The sequence below is a fragment of the Doryrhamphus excisus genome, chromosome 7, assembly GCF_030265055.1.
Source record: "Doryrhamphus excisus isolate RoL2022-K1 chromosome 7, RoL_Dexc_1.0, whole genome shotgun sequence".
Lineage (NCBI taxonomy): Eukaryota > Metazoa > Chordata > Actinopteri > Syngnathiformes > Syngnathidae > Doryrhamphus > Doryrhamphus excisus.
Window position 1 is genome coordinate 18,000,229 of NC_080472.1, and position 23,143 is coordinate 18,023,371.

The following is a 23,143-nucleotide window of genomic DNA, read 5'->3' on the forward strand; positions in this document are numbered from 1 at the left end:
GGGTGTACCCCGCCTCTCGCCCGAAGACAGCTGGGATAGGCTCCAGCACCCCCCGCGACCCTTGTGAGGATAAGCGGTAGAAAATGAATGAATGTATTAACCCAGGCTGCACGGTGAAAAGTGGTTAGCACACAGGCCTCACAACTAGGAGACCCGAGTTCGATTCCACCCTCGGGCATCTTTGTGTGGAGTTTGCATGTTCTCCCCGTGTATGCGTGGGTTTTTTCCGGGTACTCCGGTTTCCTCCCACATTCCAAAAACATGCTAGGTTAATTAGCGACTCCAAATTGTCCATAGGTATGAATGTGAGTGTGAATGGTTGTTTGTCTATATGTGCCCTGTGATTGGCTGGCCACCAGTCCAGTGTGTACCCCGCCTCTCGCCTGAAAACAGCTGGGATAGGCTCCAGCACCCCCACGACCCTTGTGAGGATAAGCGGTAGAAAATGAATGAATGAACGAATATCACTTCACAATTACTGGTACATGTAATTAATTAATTATGATTAATTATGATACTGTCAATTATATACATGCATTCATTTTTTATACCGGTTTTGCACATTAGGGTGGTGGGGGTATGCTAAAGCCTATCCCAACTGTCTTCGGGCAAGAGTCGGGGTACACCCTGGACTGGTGGGCAGCCAATCACAGGGCACATATAGACAAACAACCATTCACACTCACATTCATACCTATGGAATTTGGAGTAGCCAATTAACCTAGCATGTTTTTGGAATGTGGGAGGAAACCGAAGTACCAGGGGAGAACATGCAAACTCCACACAGATAGCCGAGGGTGGAATTGAACTCGGGTTTCCTAGCTGTGAGGCCTGCGTGCTAACCACTGTAACTACTGTAGATAGATCTAATACGTGAAATGAATGCCGGTATGGACTATGTTATTGCTGTTGATATATTGCCGTAGAAAATGGAAAATTTGTGTCTGTTCAGGGCTGTAGAATTTCTTTCCTGACTTAAAGCTTTCATACGAACGTCTCTAAAGCTCTTCCATTTGTCGTCCAACAGCCTCCATCCATCACTTTGTTGTCATTTCCCTTCAAAGCCCAGCAGAATGAGTGTCTGTTTCAGAGCCGTCTCCTCCACAAAGGTGGCGTCGACGTTCTCCTGTTCGTCGAAGGGGTTCACAGCTGGTGCACAGCAGGGAGGGAGGAGGGAACTTATGTGGATGGAGGTTGCCATGTGAGACACACACACACACACACACACATATATTACCTTGTTCTTCTGTATCAGACAGGACTTTGGCCAGGTATGTGAGAGGGAGAAAGTCTGGTCTGAAGCCGGCTTTGTCTTTTTCTCTGCTTGTCAATGCGAATCCCTGGGATGGAATCAAAACAGACATTTTTTGGGAGGGTGGAGGTGAACTTACTGTTGACACACGATGCTACTGCAGTGGTTCTCTACTTACTGTCGTCCCCTCCAATTTGAAACACTATTGACAAACTGATATCTTTTTATTTATCTGTACCGAGCATACTGAACGCAAAATGGAGAGCAGTGAAGCATACAAGCACATTCACGAGTCACATTGCATGCTGAGTACTACAAATTCATACATGTTGGCAGGTCGACACTAACACTGAAAGGCCCCACAATTTCAGAGCAACGTGCTACTGTAGAAAAAAACAAGAAGAGTTTGAGTAATTATTATGAAAAAAGGCCCAGATCTTGTCTCATTCTGTACATGTTGTCAATGCTAATCGTCATGCTATTGTTTAATGCTGCTGGAGGCTCTTCTCTTAATACAAGGATCCATAGAAAAAAGCTGTAATCTAATGAGAAAATATGACAGAATGAGAGGGATAGACCTCACAGCTAGGAGACCCTGGTTCAATTCCACCCTCTGCCATCTCTGTTTGCATGTCCTCGCCGTGCATGCGTGGGTTTTCTCCGGGTACCCCGGTTTCCTCCCACATTCCAAAAACATGCTAGGTTAATTAGCGACTCCAAATTGTCCATAGGTATGAATGTGAGTGTGAATGGTTGTTTGTCTATATGTGCCCTGTGATTGGCTGGCTGGCCACCAGTCTAGGGTGTACCCCGCCTCTTGCCCGAAGACAGCTGGGATAGGCTCCAGCACCCCCGCAACCCTCGTGAGGACAAGCGGTAGAAAATGAATGAATGAATGAACATTTTAGGAGCATAAAGATGAAACAAAACAACTAATAAGGTTGAAAATTTGGTTGCAGAATAAAAAGTTATTTGACAAGAATGAATTTGTCATAATCATGAGAAGAAAGTTGAAAAACTGATGCAATTTTTCAAGAATGAAGGCAAAATAGTTGCAGTTTCATGAGAATACACATAAAATACACAAAATAATGTCACTTTAGTCGCTTAAAACTGAAATATTAAAGATAAACATATAGTCATAATTAGGACAAGTAATTTTTTTATGGTAATTTTTGGAAAATTACCGTATTTTCTGGACTATAAGTCGCTCTGGAGTATAAGTCGCATTTTTTGCAGGGAATTTATTTTATGACCAAAACAGACATTACGTCCTCTTGGAAGGCAAGTTCTAACAATAAAAGAATAGAGAACAGGCTGAATAGATGTAAGATATGCTAACACAATGGTTATTCAGCTACACAAAAAATAAACATGAACAGAAAAGGTGTCCAGTGTTTATGTAACATAAACGCTTTTTTCCATTTATAAGTCGCTCTGGAGTATAAGTCGCAGGAACAGCCAACCTATGAAAAAAAGTGCCACTTATAGTCTGGAAAATATGTTGGTTTAAAGTTCTAATATGGGAATAAAGTAATTAAGTTGGACAATTTGGGGGGAAAAATTAGCAAGTTTATACGAACAATAGGCGTCACCCCCCCCCCCCCCCCCCAAAAAAAAAAAAAAAACATCTTATATGAGATGTGGTTTTGTTTATAAAATTTCTCAGTTGCATCCTTTCATTGTTCAGTATGTGGAACATGTTTGGACACCCCTCTTCTATATGACATTTTAACTATGATTACTGCCTTTTACTTTCAATCAGAAGCAACAGAACCAAACTACCGGCCTTTTTGGCAAATAGGTAAAGTAAGATCATCTAATCAATTATTCTGATGCTGTTACCATACTGCTCCCAGCCACTAGGGGGCGTATTTTCATGGTGATGTCATCATCAGTAGCCTTTCATGCAGTCATTGAGTTACCGTGTTTTTGTTGCGTCTCCCCAACAGATTCCTCACGTAATCTCTGGAGATGGAAGCCGAACTGATGGGATGATCCCACATGTGGTAGAATCTTTTGACCTACACACACACACACATACACAAGATTATTCACTCAACACACTCCCAGGTTTTGATTTTAGGCGTCCGTAGATACACCCCGCTATCCTTACGTCTATTAAACACAGCCACACGCTCCTGTAAGAGACGCCATCAATCAAAGTTTAATTATTGTTTTTTTTTTCCCTCTCAAGATTAATATTTTAAACCCGATTGTGAAACTTTGCTACTAAATTATTTACAGCCTCAGGTATCTCCGTGTGACCTGGCTGCAAATTACAGCCGACGGAATGATGCGTCGAATAAATCAGAAATGGACGATAAAACCTCAGCATCATGCAGCAGGGGTGCCTAATAAATTGGCAAGTCAGACAGGTGTGACTACGCGCCCGAACAAGCTGGCAGGAAACGGCAGCGAGACACATTAGACTCGACATTCCTCCTCATCATCATCATCATCACACACATGCTTACAAATACTGTACCCAGACACGTGGGAGTTACACAAGAGACACACAGTGGTGGACCGCTACCCAAGACTTGGACACAAAACATTCCTGATTACTCAATACTTGCAGTACTCATTCATTCATTCATTTTCTACCGCTTTTCCTCACAAGGTTTGCAGGGGTGCTGGAGACTATCCCAGCTGTCTTCGGGACTGGTGGCCAGCCAATCACAGGGCACATATAGACAAACAACCATTCACACTCACATTCATACCTATGGACAATTTGGAGTCGCCAGTTAACCTAGCATGTTTTTGGAATGTGGGAGGAAACCGGAGTACCCGGAGAAAACCCACGCATGCACAGGGAGAACATGCAAACTCCACGCAGAGATGCCCAAGGGTGGAATCGAACTCGGGTCTCCTAGTTGTGAGGCCTGTGTGCTAACCACTTTTCACCGTGCAGCCTGGGTTAATACGTTCATTCATTTTCTACCGCTTATCCTCACAAGGGTCGCGGGGTGTGCTGGAGCCTATCCCAGCTTTCTTCGGGCGAGAGGCGGGGTACACCCTGGACTGGTGGCCAGCCAATCACAGGGCACATATAGACAAACAACCATTCACACTCACATTCATACCTATGGACAATTTGGAGTCGCTAATTAACCTAGCATGTTTTTGGAATGTGGGAGGAGAAAACCCACGCATGCACGGGGAGAACATGCAAACTCCACACAGAGATGGCCGAGGGTGGAATTGAACCTTGGTCTCCTAGCTGTGAGGTCTGCGCGCTAACCACTCGTCCGCCGTGCAGCTCGCTAAAATAACTACAAACAGGAAAACTTCCTTCTGTATTGTTTTAATGGTAGATTCACACACACACACACGTACCTCAGGAAGTCTCTTCAAAACGCCGAACTTCAGCTTCTCATTGGCTTCACTGTTGTCCAAATCTTCAAAAAAAAAAAAGCAAGATTAAAATGAGATGGGATGCAGTCCAAACTGAGACCCAATAAGAATACATGTTGTTAAATGATGTTGTTAGATGCTTACACACCCGATTATGTCACCAATAATGTGACAAACACTGTTGTTTTGCTTATTTAGTACAGTAATACTACATTTATTGTGGTTAATTGGTTCCAGACCTGCCCGTCAACGCTCATATGACCCAATATACGTAGTAGACATTCATTCATTCATTTTCTACCACTTTTCCTCACAAGGGTTGTAGGGGTTGCTGGAGCCTATCCGCGCTGTCTTCGTTGCGAGAGGCGGGGTACACCCTAGACTGGTCGCCAGCCAATCACAGGGCACATATAGACAAACAACCATTCACACTCACATTCATACCTACTTCATACCTACTTAGCATGTTTTTGGAATGTGGGAGGAAACCGGAGTACCATGCACGGGGAAAACATGCAAACTCCACACAGAGATGGCCGAGGATGGAATTGAACCCTAGTCTCCTAGCTGTGAGGTCTGTGCGCTAACCACTCGACCACAGTGCAGCCCATGTAGTAGACATAATAAGAGCAAATAAGACATAATATACACTAGCATGTTAGCTTGCATCTCTGTGTGGAGTTTGCATGTTCTCCCCGTGCATGCGTGAGTTTTCTCCGGGTACTCCGGTTTCCTCCCACATTCCAAAAACATGCTAGTACTTCCCAGTATGGCTGCCGTGCACATCGCATGCTAACACATTGTTGTCCAATGAAACCGATACCGCCAATAATACTGTAGTTCCAAGTTATTCGGAATTGAAAGCCCACTGGAGGTTAGTCAAAGGGTAACCTATCGTTGGGAAGTGTGTTTGTGGGCTTCCCAGCATGCCTTGCGGGTTATAAATGTGTATAAAACAAGATTGTTTTGCATGTATATTAGCATATAAGCATCTATTTTGATACCCGCATCGTCTGCGTGTGTAGATTGGGCTTGCAGCGTGAGTGAGGCAGCCGTTTGGGTAAGAGTCAGTTAAAGTTCGTCTGAGTCTTCTTCCAATCAAGACTAATTATGGAGCTAATTAGCACAAAATGGTGAAAAAATATCATGTGACAACGTGTGCACCTGTCATGAGTCGAGACACAAAGGTTTCTGTGAGTTGAAGAAATCCGTGGTCGACGTATTGTAGGAATGTGTGATGTGGCAGGCAGCGCACGGCGAACATTCCGAGCAGGGTGTGATAGCCTGACGGGGAAAAAAAAACAACAACTGATTCCCATTTGTGACTGTATTTGCACAATGCTCTTGTTCTCGCTTTGTGTTTTAATTGGCTGCTGATGTGTGCGTCGGTCCTACCAGGTGGGAGGGGCAAGCAGAGGCCCCCGGTGGCTTCCAGGATCCGGAGCATGAAGTGAAACACGGCGCACTCGCCAGAACCGGCCTGCTGTGCGCTGAAATGTCGGAACGTGAAGACGGGCGGACGGACGGGAGGGAGTGTTACGCAACCCATGACGCACATGTGAGGTGCACATGCACGGATGTAAGTGCACGCATTATACATCATGTTAAGCAGGTGATTCAAGGGGGGGGAGGGTGCACATTGATCACATACTCATACTCACGGGCACAGAACACGAGGGCCCACTTTGTGCTTCAGCCACACCGACTCCAGCATGCGTCTGATCAGCTCCAGCTAAACACAACAACACCAGTTCTTTGCTCGGTTTGATTCCAATCAAACTTGCAGCTGGAGGCAAAGGCAGGAATCTTAAAATGCAAATTGACAACATCTTGAAGCTAAAAAAAAACATTATGTCCATCTTTTTTACATCTGTGGCTTTTTTTTTTGGAGACACACATGCTCACTTCCTTCTTCGGATTCCTCACTTCCCATTTTTATCTTCCACCTGCACTGAATCACACGCCATCGCCCACATCCGATCACATGACGTACATGACGTGACTAAAACGTACATACGACCTGTCACCCAATGGAATTGCTTTTGACAAACGTGAATATGTGATGAAATTCATTCTAATGTTTGGGTAAAAAAAACAACCAAGTCAAGTTAGAATGAATGAATGACATTTTTATTTCCTCGTAAAATCATGACTTTATTCCCAGAATATTTGGACTTTATTATGAAATTATTAAATTTTTTTTCCCAACTTTTATTTGTTTCTCATCTTGTGACTTTTTTTTCCTTAGATTTTTCAACTTTTTCCTTTTTAAAAAAAAATTGACTCGACTTTCTTAAAGTTTTGTTGTTATTCTGGTCAAATTACTGCTCCCTTTTTCCATTTTTGCTGTTTTTTTATTTTTTAGAACGTGGCAAAGGCCGCAATGAGAAAAAAGTTGTAAATTTATGAGAAAAGTCATAGATTAACGAGAAAAAGTTGTAGATTAACCAGAAAAGTCTTAGATTAACGAGAAAAAGTTGTAGATTTATGAGAAAAGTCGCAGATTAATGAGAAAAGTCGTAGATTAACAAGAAAAATATTGTAGGATTTAAGTAAGTAATGTTGTAAAGGCTAAAGGTTATACCACCCCCCCCCACAGTCCTACATCTACAACAAAAAAGTTGTACATTTACAACAATAGGGTTGTGAAGTAATGCCTTGTCTAGTTATTTTGTAATACAATACAATGCTTTCTCAGGCTGTTTTGCTTTTCTTTTTTTTTTTTTTTTTTTTTTTAGAGCATGGTAAGGGCCGCAACCGGCCCCCGGGCCGCAACCGGCCCCCGGGCCGCACTTTAGACAATACACAATACAATACACACAGTAATAAAAATCTTTAATTTCCAATTTTATCTGTAAGATAATGCCTTGTCTAGTTATTTTGTAATACAATACAATGCTTTCTCAGGCTGTATCAAAATGATGGCTAACTGCGCTACTGTTACTCTTTGGAATGTACCATGTGTCAATGTTGTCGTTGCTGTGCACAAATGTTAGCAGAGACTCTGGATTGTTTTTGGTGGATTCATTTCGGTTATTCAGTACTCAAGATCCTGCTTTTTTGCTCCACCAATAATAATGACGCTTCTGGTGGCCTTTCAAGTTAAATAAAGTCTTTTTTTTTTCTTCACTATTTTATAGTCAAGATGTGTCCAAAATACAAAACTAGGGGGAGGTTATTTTTTCAAATAATAGCCGGCAATCTTTTTGTTCACTGTCAAAAAGCAGCCATTCTTCTCTCATTCTGATAAAAAGAAACATAATAACCTCATCTTTCTACTGCATAATTAACACCTTAACAGTACTTCCAATACGTATTCAGTGGTGGTTCTTTGCCCTGACGTGGGACTGCATAATAAACAGGAGACGATCCATCCATGTCCTCCATAGCAACAGAGGACAGGGAATAAATAACTATTACAATAACGTAGAGTGGAGCCCTAATCTATCTCAGCACAACTTCCTGGCTCTTTAAAAGCTGTAATCCATTTCACCCACTTCCCCTCCTGAGGCAGGGCACACATTAGTCTCCATAAGCACCGAAGTGGGGGGGTGAGGGTGATGGTCTTTGTTTGTGGAGTGGACATTAGCCTTGACTTGGGAGGTGTCATTTTGTTTTTTCCTCTTAGTTCTGGATTCCAGGGGTAGGACGCAGCATTAGGGCCACATGAAAAAAGTTATGAATTTACGAGAATAAAGTCATAAATTTATCAGAAAAAAGTTGTGAATTTGCGAGAATAAAGTCATAAATTTATGAGGAAAAAAGTTGTGAATTTGCGAGAATAAAGTCATAAATTTATCAGAAAAAAGTTGTGAATTTGCGAGAATAAAGTCATAAATTTATGAGAAAAAAGTTGTCGATTTATGAGAAAAAAGTTGTCGATTTATTAGAAAAAAACTGCTGAATTTATGAAAGTTGTAATGTTATAAAGGCTAAAGGTTATTCCACCGCCCCACACCCCCACAGTCCTACATCCATAGGTAAAAAAAGATTACATTTACAAGAATAATGTTGTCAATTTGCGAGAATAAAGTCATAAATTTAAGAGAAAAAAGTCGTAGATTAACGAGAAAAAAGTCGTAGATTAACGAGAAAAAAGTCGTAGATTAACGAGAAAAAAGTCGTAGATTTACAAGAAGAAACTGCTGAATTCATGAAAGTTGTAATGTTGTAAAGGCTAAAGGTTATACCCCCCCCCCCCCACAGTCCTACATCTATAGGAAAAAAATGTACATTTACAAGAATAAAGTTGTGAGTTTGTGAGAATAAAGTCATAGATTAACGAGAAAAAAGTTGTAGATTTATGAAAAATGTCGTACATTTGAGAAATTTGTGAATTTGCGAGAATAAAATCATAAATTTATGAGAAAAAAGTTGTAGATTAACAAGAAAAAAGTTGGACATTTATGAGAAATTTGTGAATTTGCGAGAATAAAATCATATAATTTATGAGAAAAGTCGTAGACTAACGAGAAAAAGTTGTAAATTTATGAGAAAAGTCGTAGATTAACGAGAAAAAGGTTGTACATTTATGAGAAATTTTTGAATTTGCGAGAATAAAATCATATAATTTATGAGAAAAGCCGTAGATTAACGAGAAAAAAGTTGTAAATTTATAAGAAAAGTCATAGATTAACGAGAAAAATATCGTAGTATTTATGAAAGTTGTAAAGGCTAAAGGTTATACCACCCCCCCACACAGTCCTACATCCCCAAGAAAAAAAATCGTACACTTTACAAGAATAAAGTTGTGAATTTGCGAGAATTAAGTCATCAATTTATGACAAAAAAAGTCCTAAATTTCTTAAGAAAAGTTGCCATATTACCTTTGCTTAAGGCCAAAGGTCACATAGGTCACATCCCCCCTTTTCATAGCTGTCTCAGCCAATGCCTGTTAAACCTCCGCCCCCATGAAACCTCATGGAACGGCGTACCCACCAGTTTAGCTACGTAGCTGACCACCAGGGCGTCTATCTTCTTCTTGCCCATGCGAGGCAGATGTGTGTTTAGATGCTCTCGCAGCTTCTCCACCGTCTACAACACACACACACACCAAATAAGACACTTTGTGCATGTAAATGAGCAGAAAAAAAATATATATATATATAGAAGCGGCGAGCAAAGCAACCGGGGTCATTCTAAGAATAGTCCAGGCGGAGCTAACGTTTTGTTTGAACTCTGTTCAACTGAAGCTATCTGCACTTTTCGCATATCGCTGAGTACAGGCAAAGCTGCAGGATGAGAACATTTTTCATCCAAAAAAAAACTCTAAAAAGAAATGGAAACGTGTCATTTCTGAAGCATAAGATAAGACTCCAGGGGGAAACTATTTTCTTTTTTTTTTTTTTTTGCATTAGTTGTGTCAAAGCTATTTTACATAGGCGACAGTTTAGTGAGGATTTACATGAAAGTTTTTATTTGTTTTTACCAACACTGCAAGGCTATAAGTTATTTGTCGAGGGGGGGGGGCATTGGGTGAGGGTTCTCTTAAAGAAATACAATAGGACCTTGGTTAGCAGCCTTTTTTTCGGTAAATGTCCAATATTCTTAATATTCTCCAGTTAGCTTACAACATGGCTAAGACCTTTCAATGCCGATAATTAGCACAACATTCATTCCATTTTGTGCAACTTTGCCCAAACGCTTTTCACATCAGCGTTTCCGTTTTCCTCACCAGGCCGATGCGCACCCTCTGGTGGTGGTCCTCCTCCTGGAAAAGCGGCACCACCTTCCGGTCTGGAGTGGACGCTGGGAACAAAGGAAAGCAATTGCAGCATCTGGAGTTTGAGGTTAGTCGTTATTAGCAGTAGAAACATGGCCATTCATTGAAAAAAACATCACAAAGCTTGGCTGGTGGCAGCGTGCGGAGGGCCCCCCCCCGCTGTGTGCAAATGAATAATTCCACGCTTACGTTTATAATCTTTATTTAATCACGCAAGAAGGCGCCTTTTTGATGTGTCATATGATACATTTTGCACTTGAAACTTAAATGTGAGTTCGCCTCCCTTTCCTTAAAAAAAAATCTAATTCCAGACACCACTATGTAAATATTTTAATATCTTTCTTTTTTTTATTTTTTTTTACATTTTCCACTACACACTTGACATTTTGGAGACTAATTGGAAATAAAGCCTGCAGGTTAATGAATAATGAATGAGTGATGAAAGCTAATCAGCCATGCTAGTTGGGAAAGAAACGTGCATACACAACAAATTCCAATCCCAAGATTTTGGATTTCCAACAACCCAAATGCAAACGATAAGACGACCTAAGGAGATAGGAGATCATCTATCCATATTAAACACGGTAAATGCCGAACATCTGCACACAGGAGGCAGAATAATAGGAAGCACCGTTACATAATCGGAGCATTCTTCACCTCACCTTCTGCTCTGTTACTTCATTTTTAATCCCTGCTTTGCGTCTCCTTTTCATCACTTTTTTTTTTTTTGGAGGCCTCAACCTCAAGATAAATGGTTTTGTTGAAGAATGTGACCTCACACTCGTACTAGTTTTTCTCCATTGTTGTGTTCCTCACCAAGATGCCAGTTGTCCACCATGGAAAGAACCCTGCAAAACAAAACGAAGAGCAATACAATTTTTGTACTTGTATGGAACAATAAAGGGCTGCACAGCGGTTGAGTGGTTAGCGCGCAGACCTCACAGCTAGAAGACCCGATTTCAATCCCACCTTCGGCCATCTGTGTGTGGAGTTTGCATGTTCTCCCCGTGCATGCGTGGGTTTTCTCCGGGTACTCCGGTTTCCTCCCACATTCCAAAAACATGCTAGGTTAATTGGCGACTCCAAATTGTCCATAGGTATGAATGTGAGTGTGAATGGTTGTTTGTCTATATGTGCCCTGTGATTGGCTGGCCAGGCTGTACCCCACCTCTCGTCCAATGACATCTGGGATAGGCTCCAGCACCCCCCGCGACCCTCGTGAGGAAAAATATATACTATTTTTACTACAGCTGATAGGACGCAGAAAATGTTCCCAAAATTTTTTCCCAAAACGTCTTTGGCATCGAGCGTTAGGGTTTATAGAAACGTATCATTACATATCATTAGTATTGAGTGAGTTATTACCGTATTTTCTGGACTATAAGTCGCTCCGGAGTATAAGTCGCACAAGGCCAAAAATGCATAATTAGGTAGAAAAAAACATACGTAAGTCGCACTGAAGTATAAGTCGCACAAGGCCAAAAATGCATAATTAAGTAGAAAAAAACATACGTAAGTCGCACTGGAGTATAAGTTGCACAAGGCCAAAAATGCATAATTAGGTCGAAAAAAAACATACGTAAGTCTCACTGGAGTATAAGTCGCACAAGGCCAAAAATGCATAATTAAGTAGAAAAAAACATACGTAAGTCGCACTGGAGTATAAGTCGCACAAGGCCAAAATTGCATAATTAAGTAGAAAAAAACATACGTAAGTCGCTCTGGAGTATAAGTCGCACAAGGCTAAAAATGCATAATTATGTAGAAAAAACATACATAAGTCGCACTGGAGTATAAGTCACATTTTTTTGCAGGTAATTTATTTTCCAAACTACTTGACCAAAACAGACATTACGTCCTCTTGGAAGGCAAGTTCTAACATTAATAAAAGAATAGAGAACAGGCTGAATAGGTGTAAGATATGCTAACACAATGGTTATTCAGCTACACAAAAAATAAACATGAACAGAAAAGGTGTCCGGTGTTTATGTAACATAAACACTTTTTTCATTTATAAGTCGCTCCGGAGTATAAGTCGCAGGAACAGCCAACCTATGAAAAAAAGTGCGACTTATAGTCCGGAAAATACGGTAATTATGATGCGTTTAATATGGCTAGTTAAACAGTAGCCTAACAGAAAAGTCATTCATCGCTGTCCTCATCCTTCTGGGAACCAAAACCACTAAAGTCGTCTTCTTCAGTGTTGGAAATCGAACAGCCCCCACAGCCTCACTCGGGCTGGGCTGTGATTCCGATACTGATGATTATTGAGTGAGACTGACCAATGTCGATGCGGATCTCACAAATTAACTGTGCATTTTCGTCCTGTTGTGACCTTGGCTTTAGTATTGAGTGAAAATTGGGTCAAGCTGGATGAGTTTGATTCCCCGCCCATACATAACAAACAATCTAAACATTCTAAACATTCAATTTGCCCTGCAACTCTAAGCCGACGTTCAGTATTTAAAATCAATGGGCTCGTCGCTACGTTGCTGTCATGTGTGACAGTTTTCGGATGAAAGTGTCAACAAGTGGAAGGCAGGAACTGCTTTAACGTTCGACCGCTCCCACCTCTTGTGTCTCAAAATCAATTTTGCTCCGGTTCGAGTTTGCAGTAAGACTTTTAACTTTGACTCCTGGCTAGTTTTAAAGAGATCGGATGAAAATTACTGACTGATTTGCTTGCGTCAAAAATCATTCATTCATTCATTTTCTACCGCTTTTTCCTCACGAGGGTCGCGGTGGGTGCTGGAGTCTATCCCAGCTGTCTTGGGGCGAGAGGCGGGGTTCACCCCGGACTGGTCGCTAGCCAATCACAGGGCACATATAGACAAACAACCATTCACACTCACATTCATACCTATGGACAATTTGGAGTCGCCAATTAACCTAGCATGTTTTTGGAATGTGGGAGGAAACCGGAGTACCCGGAAAAAACCCACGCATGCACAGGGAGAACATGCAAACTCCACACAGAGATGGCCGAGGGTGGAATTGAACCTGGGTCTCCTAGCTGTGAGATCTGTGTGCGAACCACTCGACCGCCGTGCAGCCCGGATTAATGATTATTAGTCAACATATATTGACATACAACCGGTTACATTGTGTTATATTCTAAAACTGGTTAGCTTGCTAGCTTGCGGCTAGCTAGTGGCGCAATGTGTTGACATGGGCTCTAATAATGGGAATATTAGACCCCGGACTGGTCGCCAGCCAATCACAGGGCACATATAGACAAACAACCATTCACACTCACATTCATACCTATGGACAATTTGGAGTCGCCAATTAACCTAGCATGTTTTTGGAATGTGGGAGGAAACCGGAGTACCCGGATAAAACCCACGCATGCACGGGGAGAACATTGCAAACTGGAATTGAACCCTGGTCTCCTAGCTGTGAGGTCTGTGCGCTAACCACTTGCAGCTGTCAAAACTCATAACAGGAATAAATTCAGACCTACTTCTTAGCGTTGTCCAACACATGAGTCATGTGACTGGATGGCCTCGCAGTCACCTAGGAGACATGCTTAGCATCACCATTGGAAAAGTTGTGGAAAGTTGTGCGTCCATTTTGCTTTTACCAGTTTAATCCAGTCGGCCTGAGCGTGTGAGGTTCTATATCTGGGGTTGGGGTCAGCATCGAAGTATTTAGTCCGTTCGGTGTTCCACTGCAGCTCGCACCAGAAGCCCTGGAGACTCCTGGCCTGGACACAGCCACACTGCCGGCATAAACGGGTCTGAAAAAAAAAATGTTAAATAAAACTGCCTACCTTCCCTGTGAAAACGGGCTCCGTGTGCAGCTCAGTGGTGCACCGCACACCGGGAACCTCCGTCAGACAAGCAGGTACTTCCTGCAAGGTGAAATATGTAAACGAGGTGCAAAGACAACAAAACAATCTGCGTTTAGGCGACCTTCTTATCAAACACACAGGAGCAAGGCAGTAATTTATCCAGACTGAGCGACCTCTTGTAGCTTATTCTGTACAAAGATGCTACAGAGAAGACAACACAACAAAGACTAGCTTTATTAAACATGTTCACAAGAAAGCGACGCTGGTTTTGGACTCGCCTAGAATGAACTCCTGGATCTGGTCGAAGGACGCCAGTATTGTGTCGTCACACAGCCACTCAATAATCTGGAAGTAGTACAAAAAACTACTGATTATTTGTCTCCAGGTTTATACTATATGAATAAAAAAGGTTGTTTCCAGGTAAATGTCAGTGTTGCTGCTTCAGTGCATACCTCCGTCTCCGTGTTTGGGTCACTTCCCTTGTGAAGAAGCAGGCAGTGAAGGGCAGCCAACCGCTGAGCGTCGGTTACGTTCTTGGACCTCCTTGGGAGTTAGAAACGTACTGTAAAAATGAAAACCAGACCCCTATGTGTGTCATTCACCTGGAAGGCGTGCCCGATCGCAGAATCTGCATCAAGTAAGCAGGATTCAGCTGGACGCCATAGATAGTCCCGCTTAATAGGTCCAACACGGCCGTGCTGGACTCCTCCTCCTCTGCATGCATCACTACCAACCTTCCAGACTTTGATGGGAAGCCTAAAACTGCATCCTTGCCTGAAAAACACAAAATGTAGGACTAAAAACACAACATACCATAAACACTCTGGTGCCTATCCCAGCTGTCTTCAGGCGAGAGGCGGGGTACACCCTGGACTGGTGGCCAGCCAATCACAGGGCACATATAGACAAACAACCATTCACACTCACATTCATACCTGTATGAGTGTGTTTAAACCATGTTGTATTTCAGTACAGAATATAGCATTCTATGACTATATCAACATGGAAACTAGCAAAAGAATGTTTTTCATCAGAAAAAAATAAAGTTTCTTTCTACTGTTTTCCATTCTTTAGTAATCAGCAATAGAACATAGAAGTTTCCGGAAAATATAAGCTCCTGACTAGACTTCATTCATTCATTCATTCATTTTCTACCGCTTTTCCTCACGAGGGTCGCGGGGGGTGCTGGAGCCTATCCCAGCTGTCTTCGGGCGAGAGGCGGGGTACACCCTGGACTGGTGGCCAGCCAATCACAGGGCACATATAGACAAACAACCATTCACACTCACATTCATACCTATGGACAATTTGGAGTCGCTAATTAACCTAGCATGTTTTTGGAATGTGGGAGGAAACCGGAGTACCCGGAGAAAACCCACGCATGCACGAGGAGAACATGCAAACTCGGAGATAGCCGAGGGTGGAATCGAACTCTGGTCTCCTAGCTGTGAGGCTACGACTCGTCCGCCATTCAGCCTAGTCCTGCATATTTTATTATGCAGGACATTATGCTGGCTATTTAATTTAACAGCACTTATATCTTGTTCGGAATCATAAATTTCGAGCCTTTGAGTTTGGACTTGACTCGTCTTGTCTAGAGACTTGACTTGGACGTCTTGCAAAACAATGACTTTCTCCCACCTCTGCACAGAGGCAGATAAAGCTGATGGATATACAGATCACTCATAGTGGTCGAATCTTTTTCCCACCACTACTGCTGTCAGTGTTTGATAACCAGGATGTTTGTTTTGTAGACCAGTGTTTCCCAACCTCTTTCGGCTTTTTTGTCCCCACCCTCACCAGTACGCGTTGATAATTGTCCACAAGTACAATGTAACACAACTGCAGCTGTGCCACAGTTTATTGTTTCCCTGAGGAAACTAGTTGTAGCACACATGTTCCATCATCCATTTTCGATGCCGTTTATCCTCATTAGGGTCTACCACTAGGATATGCTGGAGTCTATCCCAGCTGACTTTTGGACGAGAGGCGGGAAACACCTTGAACTGGTCACCAGCCAATCGCAGGCCGTTATATGGTAAACACACCTGGTGACGATAGGAGACTTTGCGGTTAACTGAGTCATTCTAATTCACATATTCACGTGTTGCTCTGCCTAGTGGAGAAGTTGTAGTATTACAGGTTCATCCCCCTCACAACGTAAATTCATCAAATGAGATACAATTTTTGGCCCGTGTTACGGTCTTAAGTACAGTAATAACACATTCAATCTTTACAAACATATATAAATCTACTCTCCCTCAGTGGGAATGGATTAATGAGAAAAAGAGTGCTAACGTATGATCCTACGGGAAAGGTTTATCTTACCAGACAGGAATAAGGAGTGGCAGAGCATCTCCTGCTGCCTGGTGTTGATGCAGTGCAGGAAGCAGGCGTGCAAATATACCACCACGTAGTAGCCTGCATATGGGGGGGGAAAAAAAACAACACTGTGTGTTGCTTTGCATTGTATTTAATAATTCTTTGAAATGCAACACGTTTGTACATATGTTTGACCTATAGGCATGAAGAGCGGATGGAGCTGGGTGACGTCGCCCAAAGTGACCCGGAAAGTCTTGCTGCAGTCTGAAATAAAGCAAAACTGGTTCACAGCAGGTAAGACACAGCAGATAACACACACACACACCTTTGTGGACTAAAACCACTGTGTACTTCAGCTCGGGTTTGTTGCAAGAAGGCTGGCTGTAGCATACGCACATGCTTCCTAGAAAAAAAAAACAATTCAAAATAAGAGTATAATAAAGTTCATTCATAATATTAATATACAGCAGTGGTTTCTTTGTAAAGGCAGCAGTGGAAATAGTTTTCTGTAGCAGAGCACCATTAAAAAAAATCTCGATCTTGTAATTAGATATTCATCAGTCAGCAAGGCAACGGGAAAAATCAATCAACTTCTAATCAAATAGTGCAAATTAAATATTCATCCTGAAGAAAACAAAAAAACACACAAATATTTGCTGTTAGCCATGTTATATACAACATTTATTTTTAAAAAAAATGAAAATGTTACCTATTCTGTTTGTGAATACTTCCATCTTGACTCGCTCTGGCCGCTCAACATGAAAGTGATCAAAACCAAGGTTGACAAACCTGTAAGAGACACACATGTATACAAAATGTAACCATAGATTGGAGTGTTTATTATAGGTTATCACATGTTATCACATACTACAGTATTAATTGGCCCTGTACCCTATAGAAACCGCCCATGAATGATACGGGAAAAGGCCGAAATGATACTGTGTCAAAGCCCAGGGCAGTGATACTGATAAAATATAGAGTTTAACCATGTCCAGTATCAGCCCCCGTAGCTGTCCACTCAGAGCGCGCTGCTCTGGTATCGTGCCCGTGAAACAACCAATCAGAGAACAGCGCACGAGTGCTTAGTGTCTAGTGCTTCTCCAGTCACCAAAAAACCCAAACTTGATTAATGGATCTTTAATTGTCAGACATTGATAAGATAAGGCTGTTGATAAAATATTATTGTTGAAATATTTTTGCAATTGTTGTGTTTACACTGTTTAGATATAATACATGTAATAAACTGAACATTTTCTGGAAACAAAATGGTCTTTTGATTAAATAGTATGTGATAATAAGCTCATGATTAAATAGTATGTGATAATAAGATCATCACATGGTTTGTCTGGTATCAGGCCAGGTATCATGCCCCCAAGTGTCAGTATCAGCCCGAGACCGAAGGGCCTATAACCTGATACTGGCCTATAACCTAACCTATCCATGATAACCTATAACCTATAAGTATCAGATCCAGTATCATGCATGATACTGGGCCTGATACCAGACAAACCATGTGATGATTTTATTATCATATACTATTTAATCAAAAGACCATTTTTTTCAAGAAATGTTTCAGTTTATTACATGTGTCTGAACTGTTTGCCTTCATGGAAGTTTAGCTTTCGTTTTTCCATCGTGTCACATGACACAGAGTTGAATTTTGACTTGCGAGAATCGGAAAAGAGCTTTAGGGGACCCTTGGTTTTCTGACTTGTATTAGCATTTTTATTTTTTTTCTATCATTTAAAGAGTGTCGTCCTCATTAATGGTGATAAAACGTTCCATTTCTTTTTTTTTTGGTCCCGTCCAGCCATTGGGGCAGATAGTATAGTTGATCTAAATGCCCTTACATGCTAAACAGATTTGCTCTGTGTCAGGAAAGGTGTAAGCTACAACTTCCCTGTACCAATTTTATTTGCCGTTATTTGATGTTTTTGTTATGGGCATTTGGTGCGACCGGACCGGAGCAAGAAGAAACACAGAAAAGAAGAAGACAAACTGAGAGAGGGATGACAAAAACAGCAGGTTCCAAAAAACGTTCCATTTCTAATATTCAGTTTGCTATTTTCCCTATTTATTTCTCGCCCGCAGTGTCAACCGCCAACATGTTGACAGAGCACAGACGGCAGCAAAACAAAACACTGTGTGTACACGCTAGTGCGCTGTTCTCTGATTGGTTGTTTCACGGGCCTGATACCAAAGCAGCGTGCTCTGACAGCCCTGGGTTTTGAGACAGTATCATTTTGGCCTTTTCCCGTATCATTCATGGGTGGTTTCTAGGGTATAGTGCCAATTCATGCTGTAGTATGTGATAATATTCAGTATATGTAGTATATATATAGGCTGCACGGTGGTCGAGTGGTTAGCGCGCAGACCTCAGAGCTAGGAGACCCGGGTTCAATCCCAGCCTCGGCCATCTCTGTGTGGAGTTTGCATGTTCTCCCCGTGGGTTTTCTCCGGGTACTCCGGTTTCCTCCCACATTCCAAAAAACATGCTAGGTTAATTAGCGACTCCAAATTGTCCATAGGTATGAATGTGAGTGTGAATGGTTGTTTGTCTATATGTGCCCTGTGATTGGCTGGCCACCAGTCCAGGGTGTACCCCGCCTCTCGCCCAAAGACAGCTGGGATAGGCTCCAGCACCACCCGCGACCCTCGTGAGGATAAGCGGTAGAAAATGAATGAATGAATGTATATACGTATATATACATATACGTATACATACATACTATATATGTAGTAGCTGTGGGCTTACTTGACGGTGCTGAAGGGATTCACACACAGCTCTAATGGAAGCTCCAGCTGTTGAATTACAACACATGAAGGTAAAACTATAATGTGCATACTATATATCTTGGAAGGGGGTTTGAACGTACCACTGTTTCACAGTTGTGGTTGTCGTAGAACTGCACGCATCGCAGCAGGAACTTGTCCTGTGGAAAACACATGCATGCATTTTTTTTACACGGCACATATCGTGAACATACTGTGTCTATATGAGTAGCGCATTACCATGTGGGTGACATAGTAGAGTCTCTGCGTGTGCACGTCCCACTGGACCCAGCAGAAGTCTTCCGCAAGCCGCTCGGCTGTTTTGGAAAGACGCTCAGGATTGGCCATCAGCTGGTTGACACAAACATACGGAGGGAGAATACATTATAATACATTTAATTCTAATGAGATCCAAGGGAGATTTTGTGCCATTTGTTTTTTTTTTGTTTTCAAGCCCCGCTGTGTTGAATTTGCCAGAGGATATTGTCGAGGGAATGTCTGCTGCTCGGAGATGAGACAAGACGGAATAATGAGAGGTGGAATTTAATAAAATGTGCAGGCGAGGAGACAAATCAATTCAGCTTGAACAGACGGCTAATAGAGAAATGTCTGACTGTTCATGATAAAATGGGAGCTAATAGGAAACCACATTTTTTTTGGGGGGGGGGTGATCTCCTCCACCTGTGAGGGACAGAGCCAGTGAAGTTCAGACTCACATGCCTAGTAGACCTCCAAGTCTATTTGAATCAGGTGATAAGCATGTGGAGGACTTGTTTTAGAGACAAGAGGCCTCTATCCTTGAAATAATCATAGCAAGTTAGTGTGACTTAGCATTAAGCAAACATAGCCAAGTGCAGAGGAATGTCGAAATGTCCAGGGGCCCTCAAACATTTCATAAAAACTACATGTGAGTACATAAAGACGCGGAATCTATCACAATCATTTCGATCGCTACCCTCTCCCTTCTCATGCAATGGACTATTCCATGTTACTGCGTATGTGCAAACTGATGCAAATGAATGACCGTTTTGAACGCATATTTATTTGAGAGTCGGGGTTAAGTCTCCGTTGATGCACTACAAAAAGGTGTATCACATTTCGTGCATTAAATAGCTGCCTATTTTAGCTGTTTTTATATCTTTAGAATGCACAGAAAAGAGCAATATGTAAGACATAAGGGTTGTGAATGATGGGCAAAAGTTAAAAAAAAAAAACATGCAAAGCATACCACTTTGTAACCTTCATGTCTGGTCAGCAGGACATGGTATTGATCCACATCTGAAACACACGTGTAGACAAATGAGGCTGCCTGGAAATGACAACAATGCTGAGTGATGATAAAGTCTTCTGATAGAGTAGACTTACATCCATCTTCAGTCAGCAGCAGCAGGTGGCTCTCCAGCACTGATCTGTGGTCAGTTCCTGGATGAAGGAACTGAAAGCGGAAAGAAGTGAAATATTTCAACCAAGCACTTTTTTTTTTTTAGATGCTCCGATGTTTCGCCTACTGCACCTGCACTTTGACCCTGCAGTCCACCGCCTTCAGCACCTTGGTGTTATTGATGGGATGGATCTCAATCAGGAGCGTAAGGCACTTTGACACTAAAAAAAAAATGACACACAAATCCACCATATGTCATGTGATGCAAATTTCTCAGAGAGACAATATAAATTACTTGGTTTCAGGTGCTCCTCGCCACACTTGGTTTGTGTCAGACTGACAGCTGAAAAATGAAAAGGTAAAGTTAATATCACCCAAATGTGACGTAGGGGTTGTTTATCAGTGCAAGCTCACCTAATAATGTCTCCTCCTTGTTTAGGGAGCAGCTGCTGACACACACCTGCTTGTCGAAGGTGTATAGGAGCTGTACAAGAGCATTAGAAGAAGGTACAGCAATACACACAATAATGGTAAATATTACACACTACCTTATTTTGCTTGGAGACTGAGTCATATTTGCCAACTCGAGTGGTCCCCGTCGACCCCTTTGAGGAGATGATAGACACTAATTAACTCATCGTTACACAAATATGCAAAAGCAGAAAGAAAAAGGCATTGTTTTGTGTCATTTTTGTATACTGTTTGGCAGGCCTGTCATTAAACATGCATACACTGACTGCTTCAGCACACCACTTTATTCAAGAAATATGATCTATTCCAAGTGAACTCATCATATTCAGGATTCATTTGATGAGTGGGGCACACATATGCAGCAGTGACATCCAGAGTTAACTCATAAAGGATTTACTTGCAGAAATTTATAGCCTGTTTTGGGTTTTTTAAAATATTTCACACACTATAAATATTATAAATATATTGTATATGTGTTATATTGTTATATTATAAATATTATAATATACTATTATTATATTATAATTATTATATATAAATAATAATAATAATAATAATAATAATACATTTTATTTGTATAGCGCTTTTCAAAATACTCTTTACAGAAAAATGGAGTTGAATAAAAGCAAGTAAACAGAGTAAAAGATACATTAAAATACAGCATTAATTTGTTTATACACAGTTAAAACATGAGTAAAAGCGGGGCACAGCAGTCAGGTATAAAAAATAAAAAGGTATAAATATATATATATATATATAGGCTTTTATATTTTATTTATGATGACATAAATATGTGGAAACTACCCCCCCCATAATGAACTAATAAATGTATTACAAATAAACTCAAAATAGCAATAATATGAACCAACCTTCCAGGAGTAAAGGATGCCCCCATCTCTCTCAATGTTGATGATTAAAATCTCCACTTTACCACAGTAATCTGTACACACAGTTTAATTAGAGTACTGACAAACAATATCGTATGACATTTATATCTTATTGTGCCTCTAGCCACGTTTTAGCTTCATAGAATTGGTAAATGACATAAATCTGTAAATATAAAAGCAATTCCACACACGTAATGTAGTTATTAAGTCAATAAGCAACTCATTTCTTGTAGTATTGCATCATTAAAGGTTACTAAATTTGTCAGTCATTGTAACTGATGCAATGTTGTTACATATTTGCCATTTTACTCCGTGATTGGTGCATTTAGGAATGCAAAAATGAAAAAAATGAAAAAATATATCAGCCACTTCCCCTACAAAAGTGTTTTTTCCCAATAGTATAACCAGAAATCTAAAGATATGGCTCAGAAACAATCTAAAGCCTCAAAAATATTGCTAGTTGGTAGGTGTATTTGTTCGAATCCGTTTTGCTTGGAAAAAGCGGCACACTTGAGAAGTCAGCTGACCGACAACACTTGAACGCCTCACCTTTCACCCGGCACACCGCCGCCTCCTTCCTGAGGATGTCAGCCTCCACATCTCTGCTCAAATCCAACTTTGGCTGCAGTTTGAACATGAGCACAGGTAAAAGTACTCGGTTATTGTTGTTTTTTTTTAAGTCAAAGGCTTTCGGCTTGTGTCGATTTTGCATTCAGCTGCTCTATTTCCGGGGTTGACATGTGACTCAACTTTTCCCTCGTAAACGTAAAAGCAGACAGGCGTTAACCTTGTCCTCTCCGCATTGCAGGTCATCACTTTTTTGTAGTTTTTTTATGACATGGGCAAATGTCTCCTCCTTCCCCGCCCCTCCAGCCGGTTGGAATCTCGCACCGCCCCGCTGGCCACCATCCAGTCACACACACACGGTTCACAATGGAGTGTCAACATTCATTTGTTATGCATAGATACGCCGGCCACAACATCGGGTACATCTGCAGATGCAAAATAGTAATAATAATCATAATATAATAATAATGGCGGGGATGTCATTATTTAGTGGCATTTGTACAACCAATTCTTACGTTTACATGATATTTAGTAATGTTTTGTGTTGATTCCGTTTAAATCTAACCAACAGTGCCCTCTTGTGTTGACTTGAAAAACGTGCACGTCACATTGAAGG

At 41.4% G+C, this 23,143-nt stretch overlaps 1 protein-coding gene across 3 annotated transcripts; it reads right to left on the reverse strand.

Annotated features, from left to right (window-relative positions):
* Positions 1–786: 786 nt before the first annotated feature.
* Positions 787–22,830, reverse strand: gsap (gamma-secretase activating protein). Of its 3 annotated transcripts, none has more exons than XM_058078618.1 (32): positions 22,510–22,830; positions 21,943–22,013; positions 21,151–21,207; positions 21,017–21,086; positions 20,898–20,945; positions 20,735–20,823; positions 20,587–20,656; positions 20,450–20,499; positions 19,462–19,572; positions 19,326–19,382; positions 19,205–19,251; positions 17,159–17,238; positions 16,775–16,852; positions 16,645–16,713; positions 16,456–16,548; positions 14,730–14,901; positions 14,580–14,667; positions 14,406–14,472; positions 14,249–14,328; positions 14,107–14,187; positions 13,918–14,040; positions 13,798–13,850; positions 11,151–11,182; positions 10,287–10,360; positions 9,551–9,646; positions 6,274–6,344; positions 6,008–6,102; positions 5,777–5,896; positions 4,595–4,656; positions 3,178–3,276; positions 1,238–1,340; positions 787–1,149 (listed from the first exon to the last, which is right to left on the reverse strand). In XM_058078618.1, exons 1-32 carry the CDS (start codon positions 22,670–22,672, stop codon positions 1,049–1,051), a joined length of 2,670 nt encoding a protein of 889 aa, XP_057934601.1. In that variant the 5' UTR covers positions 22,673–22,830; the 3' UTR covers positions 787–1,048. The 3 variants fall into 3 exon arrangements, with proteins under 3 accessions (XP_057934601.1, XP_057934600.1, XP_057934602.1); XM_058078617.1 differs by having other exon boundaries at positions 14,580–14,670; positions 22,510–22,829; XM_058078619.1 differs by lacking the exon at positions 21,943–22,013 and having other exon boundaries at positions 14,580–14,670; positions 22,510–22,829.
* Positions 22,831–23,143: the final 313 nt, after the last annotated feature.

What these genes read in the sequence shown, in the direction of transcription:
- gsap (XM_058078617.1), bottom strand. Translation starts at nt 22,672, where the DNA reads ATGCAAAATCGACACAAGCCGAAAGCCTTTGACTTAAAAAAAAACAAC. An exon ending in CGAGGAGCACCTGAAACCAA is followed by an intron (nt 20,824 to 20,897) that starts GTAATTTATATT and finishes TTTTTTTTTTAG; the next exon opens with TGTCAAAGTGCCTTACGCTC. An exon ending in ACTGCAGGGTCAAAGTGCAG is followed by an intron (nt 20,657 to 20,734) that starts GTGCAGTAGGCG and finishes TTCCGCTTTCAG; the next exon opens with TTCCTTCATCCAGGAACTGA.